The sequence below is a fragment of the Pelophylax lessonae genome (genome assembly GCF_965119305.1).
Source record: "Pelophylax lessonae genome assembly, chromosome: 8".
Lineage (NCBI taxonomy): Eukaryota > Metazoa > Chordata > Amphibia > Anura > Ranidae > Pelophylax > Pelophylax lessonae.
Window position 1 is genome coordinate 164,271,313 of NC_138775.1, and position 7,717 is coordinate 164,279,029.

The window sequence follows — 7,717 nt, forward strand, 5'->3', positions numbered from 1 at the left end:
TTTTTTTTTTTTTTTTATAGTAAATAAAAAATCCCAGTGGTTATTCAATACCACTAAAAGAAAGCTCTGTCTGTCGCAAAAAACAGATCTAGAACTTATTTGGGTAAAGTGTTGCATGACCGAGTAATTGTCAGTCAAATCATCACAGGGCTAAAAAATGGCCTGGTAATGAAGGGGTATTCTAGACTGGTACCCAAGTGGCTAATGATAAAAGGAAAAATTGGATTTCTTCCAAATGGGGAGCACACAAGGATAAATGCCTGACCTTATGCTATTAAAGGTGTTTTTCTTTCTGCTTTGTTTACTGCTGAGATTCCCATAACTTCCTGTGCAAGTGACAGAAGATTGGGACGTTAGCAGAAATCTCCCTGGTGGGAACACGGCAATAAAAACGTGACAGAGGTTTAGTTCTTTACTTTTTCCACACCAACAAAAAAGTTTTTCGTTGGAAGTTTAGAAACTTGAAAGTAAAATTAAATTTTTCTGTTCCATACACTCAAAAAAAAAATGTCAGTCTTTCTCAATCACATGATGAGCCAGGGTCCCTTTGCATTCTCTACAGTGTCGCTGGTAGGCGGTCCTGTATAACATAAAAACCTGAGCACCAAAGAGAGGCGCTCAGTGCACTGTGCCCGACTCTCACCAATGCTTTCTTTAACCCCTTCCAAAACCGCCGCCCGTCATATGATGTCCTTAGGATTGAGTGGTGATATCTGAATGATAGCTGCAGGCATCATTCAGATATCTTTTTTTTTTTTTTTCCAGCCAGTAGTTCCCTGCACAGTAAAAAACAATCATAGCGGCTTGAATGTTGTCGAGAAAAAACAATCATTCGCCGCTTGATTGTTTTTACAGGTGGCGAGAGGGGATGTCAAAGTTGCCCGTGCGATTGGCGAGCCGGAATACGCCAACAGCGGAGGTTTCCATAGAGCTGACTGAGGACCAGATGGTCCCCGATCATCTCTAGGACTCTGGGAGGGCAGGCGCAACGTTATGGGGTCACGCCTGGTCTCAGCAGTTGTAAACACTGCCATGTGTTCGGCTGGAAAGCCTGAGATCTGTGTTTTTTTTATTTATTTTTTATTTATTTTTATCTCAGGCTTTCCAGCCTAGAGGAGAGAGATAAGACCCCAGATCTCCTTATAAAGGGAACCTGTCATGCCCTATTCCTATAACAAGGGATGTTTATATTCCTTGTAATTGGAATAAAAGTGATCAGAAAAAAAATAAATTAAATGGAAAGTGTAAAAAAAATTGAAAGCGCCCCTGCCCTCTCTTGCTTGCATGCAGAAGTGAACGCATATGTAAACAACGTTCAAACCACACCTGTGAGGTATCGTCACAAACCGAAAAGTGAGAGCAATAATTCTAGTGCAAGACCTCCTCTGTAATGCTAAACTGGTAACCTGTAAAAATTTTTAAAGCGTAGCCTGTGGAGATTTTTTAGTACGGAAGTTTGGCGCCATGACACGAGTGTGCGCAATTTTAAAGCGTTTAATGATGGGTATCTAGTTACTCTGTGTAGCATCATCTTTCACATTCTACAAAAATTGGGCTAACTTTTATGGTTTTATTTTTTTTTATTCATACGCTTTTTTTTTTTTTTTTTTCCCCCAAAAACATTTCTGAGCAAAAACCGTGTGACATAGAAAAATTTGCTATGACTGCAATTTTATTCCCTAAGGTCTCTGCTAAATAATAATGTCTGGGGGTTTGGACTAATTTTCTAGCAAAAAAAGATGATTTTTAGATGTAGGAGAGGAATACCGGAATTTTCGCAGTATGAAAGTGGTTAAAGACAGTAAAAGAAATGGGAAATTGATCATTGTATGTGTTTCACTAGAGAAATAAAAACAAACTAAACAAAATATCCAAAAACCGAAAGTAGACACAAAAACTGACACTAAAAGCATGCTGCTGTCAACCATAGAGAAGGGTATCCACCTGTGTGAAGACAATATGGGAAAGGACAAAACTGTATGCTGCTGTCAGTGCACTGTCCGAAGCGTTTCAAGGAAATCTTGATGAAATCGGCTAAAGAGGAATATTTCCTTGAAATGCATCCTGTTGCGACCTGGATCCAATGGTGGTGTCATCGTTGTGATGGACCTTTTTCAGCACTGGGACATTGGGCGGCAGCTCAGTGCCTAGGAAGAGCTGATACACTCTCAGCGATCCGGATACTGGGTTATGGACTGATCCTGTGTATGGCTCGCGGCAATGAACTGACAGTGGCACACAGTTTTTCTCTTAATGGCTCCCGATGCATCTACCTTTTCTGAGTAGGTTCTTTTTATATTGTTTTTTTTTTTTTGTACAAAAGTTTTTATTTTAATAAAAGGCATAAACGTACATCAAAACAAGGCATATGTGTACAATATAGAAAAAACAAATGGAACGCATGAGACAGGTCACAGCAAAACAGGATGCAGACACAGAGCGTAAGCTAAACTTTACATCAGTGTAGGTCAAATAAAGTATATCCGCAAAAAAACATTAGACAGGGACCAAAAGTCCCCCCTAGTGACACATAGTGCAAATAGAAACAACAAGAGAAGAAGTCCCAGAGCGGTCCAGGAAACAAACGTAGGCATGGACTGAAAGTACCGAGCCAGAGAAGAAAGCAGCACAGAGAGACAAAGGAGGAAGAGGGAAAAGAAGGGGTGAGAAAAGGAGACAAACAAAAAAAACGAAACGACAATAAAAGAAGACTAATGAGAGGAGGGGGAGAAGGAAGAGAGAACGGGTCCTGCGGGGCGAGCGTCCAGGGGGTATCAAAGGGAAAGAAGAGTGGTCGGAAATCTGGAGGGGGCAACAGTCGAGATACAGGGGTCCCACACCTTAAGAAATTTATCATGGGTATCCGAGACTATGGCTGTCAATTTTTCATTAATTAGAATATCATTCATACGGTTTTTGACAGCCTCGGGGTCTTCCATGATCGGGCAATTGTCAATTTCGTAGCTGTAAACAAATGCTGGGCCAACTGACGTTGCTTACGGGTCAAATCAGGCATAGGTTTACATAGAAGCGCCTCATACGGGTCTCTCCTCAGGGTGACCTGAAAAAGATTCCAGAGCAAAGCATAGATCCTGATCCATAATCTGTGCACCTTGGGGCATGTCCACCAAATATGTGCCATGGTTCCCTTCTGAGTGCATCCACGAAAACACAAGGGAGAATACGCAGGTATAAATTTTGCCAGCCTGGCTGGGGCATAATAATACCATCCGTGGAACACCTTTTATAAGCATTTTCTAGAATCAAAACATTTCGGGAACATTTTGAGAGAGCCGCCGTCATGTGCTGCCAGTCCTCCTTGTCCAACTTACTTCCCAATTCCAGTTCTCAGTTAGAATTTTACATTGTTTTTAATAAGGGCTTACATTAACATACTACACCAGAGCACTGGGTGCTGTCTGTTCCCCCCCCCCCCCTTTTTGTCTTCATACAGGCGGTCCTGAATACACTTGTGTAAAGTGGTGAGTGACCGCTATATATTACAGTATTCAGTAATATATAGCTAATAAATACTAATAAACAGCAACCTCTGTAAAAGATCTGCTGTCAATCAAAACCGGGAGGGCTAGATTGTGGGCATATCAACTTGGGATATCACACATACCTGGGACAGTTCAGAGGCTATCCATTATGAAATGTACTAGCCCTGACTGTCCCGGGGGTATTTTTATTGAAAAAACATTTCCGAGGCCGGAACTCCGCTTTAATGCTACCGCAGTTCTGAACCCATAGATGGCACTAACAGACGGAGGCGAAAAGCTGCAGAGAACATGGAAAACTGTCAGAATTGCCAGTTTTTTCCAGTTCATGACAATATTATGAGTCATCTTATTTAAAAAGCACTGTACAATTGATGTATGTAACTTTTTTAATTTTTAGGTTTACATATTTTCTTTTTAATGTTTGCTGTCTAATTTTAATTCTCCTTAGGGTTGCAGGTCTGATATATCTGCAATGGTTACAGAAGCAAAGGCTAAAGCCGGTCATACAGTGGAACAAATACTGGAAGACATTGGATACCTAGCTGCACTAACTGATATGCAGTTACATCTTCCAAAAGAGGAATGTACAAACACACCTATTCTACAGGTAAACATTCTGTGAAATATTTCCTACAACCTTTTTGTTTTAATAAAGGTATGCAACTCCAGCCAACCTCTTTTGGACAGGGGGGAGAAGGGTTAGAAACTCTTTTAGGTTTTTATTGAACAGGCTAGTTCTCTATCAAGCGCCCCAGTGTAATATCGAAACTGCATGCCCATAGGTACACATTACAAGTTAAGAATTAAAAAAAAAAAAAGCACTGGAAAATGAACATACATATGTGTGTGTGTGTATATTATATATATATATATATATATATATATATATATATATATATATATATATATATATATATATATATATATATATAAATTTTTTTTTTTTTTTTCTGTATTTTCTTCACAAAAATAACTGTCAGTATCTCACATAAGTGAGTACACCCCTCACATTTTTATAAATATTTTATTATATCTTTTCATGTGACAACACTGAAGAAATGACACTCCGCTACAATGTAAAGTAGTGAGTGTACAGCTTGTATAAAAGTGTAAATTTGCTGTCCCCTCAAAATAACTCAACACACAGCCATTAATGTCTAAACTGCTGGCAACAAAAGTGAGTACACCCCTAAGTGAAAATGTCCAAATTGGGCCCAATTAGCCATTTCCCCTCTCCAGTGCTATTCTGATAAAAAGAATTGTTGCTGTACATAAAGATGGCCTAGGCTATAAGAAGTTTGCGAAGACCCTGAAACTGAGCTGCAGCACGGTGGCCAAGACCATACATTGGTTTAACAGGACTGGTTCCATTTAGAACAGGCCTCGCCATGGGCAACCAAAGAAGATGAGTGCACGTGCTCAGCGTCCTACCTAGAGGTTGTTTTTGGGGAATGGATGTATGAGTGCTGCCAGCATTGTTGCAGAGGTTGATGGGGTAGGGGATCAGTGCTCAGACCATACGCCGCACACTGCATCAAATTGGTCTGCATGGCTGTCATCCCAGAAGGAAGCCTCTACTAAAGATGATGCACAAGAAAGCCTGCAAACAGTTTGCTGAAGACAAGCAGACTAAGGACATGGATTACTGGAACCATGTCCTGTGGTCTAATGAGACCAAGATAAACTTATTTGGTTCAGACGGTGTCAAGCGTGTGTGGCGGCAACCAGTTGAGGAGTACAAAGTTAAAGCGGAGTTCCACCTAAAAAAAAAAAAAAAAAAAAATACCCCCGGGACAGTCAGGGCTAGTGCATTCCACAATGGATAGCCTCTGAACTGTCCCGGGTTGCACTTACCTTTTAGAAGAAATACTTAACTTGAAAATGTCTTGTCCAGCACTGCCATCTCAGGTGTGGGCAGCTTGAAGCCAGCGCGATCCTCTTCTGCGTCCTCTTCCGTCCTCTTCGGTTCCACGATGCACTGCACCGACCCCGCCGTCCCTTTCCGGGGCGGCAGCGTCATCCCTGCACAGATTCTGGGCATGCCCAGAAGCTGTTTTGCAAGGTATGACGGCGCCTGCACCGGAACTCACGTTGGGGCCGGTGCAGACGCATTGATTCCTGGGAGCTATGACGTTCAGCTCCCAGGAATCATTGCAAGCCAGGAAGTGACGACGGTCCGTGGCTGCCGAGGGGAGGAAGTAACATGAGTATACTTTCTTCTAAAACAAGGTAAGTAAAAAAAAAAAAAAAAAAAATTGCGATTATCCATTTGTGTTTCAGGTGACCCGGAGCAAGAAGATGGACTGAACTTCAATTTTAGGGTGGAACTCCACTTTAAGTGTGTCTTGCCTAGAGTCAAGCATGGTGGTGGGAGTGTCATGGTGTGGAGCTGCATGAGTGCTGCTGGCATTAGGGAGCTACAGTTCATTGAATGCCAACATGTACTGTGACATACTGAAGCAGAGCATGATCCCCCTCCCTTCAGAGACTGGGCCGCAGGGCAGTATTCCAACATAACGACCCAAAACACACCTCCAAGACGACCACTGCCTTGCTAAAGAAGCCGAGGGTAAAGGTGATGGATGGACTGACCAAGCATGTCTCCAGACCTAAACCCTATTGAGCATCTGTGGGGCATCCTCAAAAGGAAGGTGGAGGAGTACAAGGTCTCAGACATCCACCAGCCCTGTTATGTCGTCATGGATTAGTGGAAGAGGACTCCAGTGGCAACCTGTGAAGCTCTGGTGAACTCCATGCCCAAGAGGGTTAAGGCAGTGCTGGAAAAAGATGGTGACCACGCAAAATATTGACACTTTGGGCCCAATTTGGACATTTGCACTTAGGGTGTACTCCTTTTTGTTGCCAGCCAGACATTAATGGCTGTGTGAGTTATTTTGAAGGGACAGTAAATTAAATATACACTGTTATACAAGCTGCTCACTACTTTACACTACTTTACTCACACTCACTACTTTACATTGTAGCAAAGTGTAATTTCTTCAGTGTTGTCACAAAAAAATATATAATAAAATATTTACAAAAATGTGAAGGGTGTACTCCCTTTCGTGCGACACTATACATATTGTTTGTTGAAAATTAAAACATTTTTATGTCTTTTTTTTGTTCTAGAAGATACATATATATGTGTTTTATTAAATCAGTGGGCTCTAAACGTCTCAATTTTCTCTACAAACCTCTTACAAACCTTGGAAATGTCACTCATAAGATGATAGTATTTTACAGTGCACTGTAAATGCTTGGTTTGTATTTACTTTATTAAAATAAACCTGTCATATTTGCCTACTTTGTGCAATGGCTTTGCACAGAGCAGCCATGATCCTCTGCTTCTCAGGTACCCGCTGGCGCTCCTGGCTTCTCCTGTCAAGTGCCCCCATTAGTAAACCACTTGCTCTGGGGATACCTGTGTGCTCACGCCCAAGCTCCGCTCTGTGTACATTGACACACCGTGTGGCTCGGCCCCCCCCCTGCTCCCTCCTCACTTGCTGTGATTGACAGCAACAGGAGCCAGTGGTTCCTGCTGCTTTTTCCTGATCTAATGAGGAGGGAGAGAACTGAGGGAGCCTCTGCTCTTGTTCACATTGTTTGATCAAGATGGGGCTTGGGTAAGTATTGGGGGGGGGGGGGGCTTGGGTAAGTATTAGGGGGAGGCTTGGTGGGGGTGAAGCTGCATGCAGAATATTTTTTAACCCTAATACAGAGAATGCATTAGGATAAAAAACTTTCTGCCTTTGGAACCACTATAAAGTACTAAATTTTAAAAGCTCTAATTTTCTTAATCTCCGATTATTTATGCATTGCTTATCCATTCTATTAGCTTAGAGTAGCAACATTTCTACTTTGTAATGTTTTGCCTTTTTAAATGCTAAGTTCATCTTTTCCTCAAATACACTATAATCATGGAGGCCCAGTGGATATTAGAGTGGCTGCAAGGGCTTTTTTTTTTTCTAAAATAACAAACCAACAAACCTGTTATACTTACCTGCCCTATGCAATGGTATTGCAGTCCCGAACCTCCTTTTCTGAGGTCCCTCGCTGGTGCGCTTGAACACACAGCATGGCTCTGTCACTCAATCCCCCCCCCCCCCCCGCCTGCTCCTCCCAGGATTTGATTGACAGCAGAAGCCAATGCCTCTCACTGCTGCCTTTGTGTCCTGTCAGGAGAGAAAGAGGAACCAGTGCTACCGCAGACTGGT

General features: G+C 42.1%; 1 protein-coding gene across 1 annotated transcript in view; it reads left to right on the forward strand.

The window, feature by feature from the left end:
- Window positions 1-7,717, forward strand: part of KIF14 (kinesin family member 14) — a gene marked incomplete at its 3' end in the record, with an annotated part of 104,550 nt that overhangs the window by 68,765 nt on the left and 28,068 nt on the right. The window contains exon 25 of the mRNA XM_082266606.1: window positions 3,952-4,110. Within this exon, the coding sequence (XP_082122732.1) occupies window positions 3,952-4,110 (159 nt within the window). The remainder of the gene's footprint in view (window positions 1-3,951; window positions 4,111-7,717) is intronic.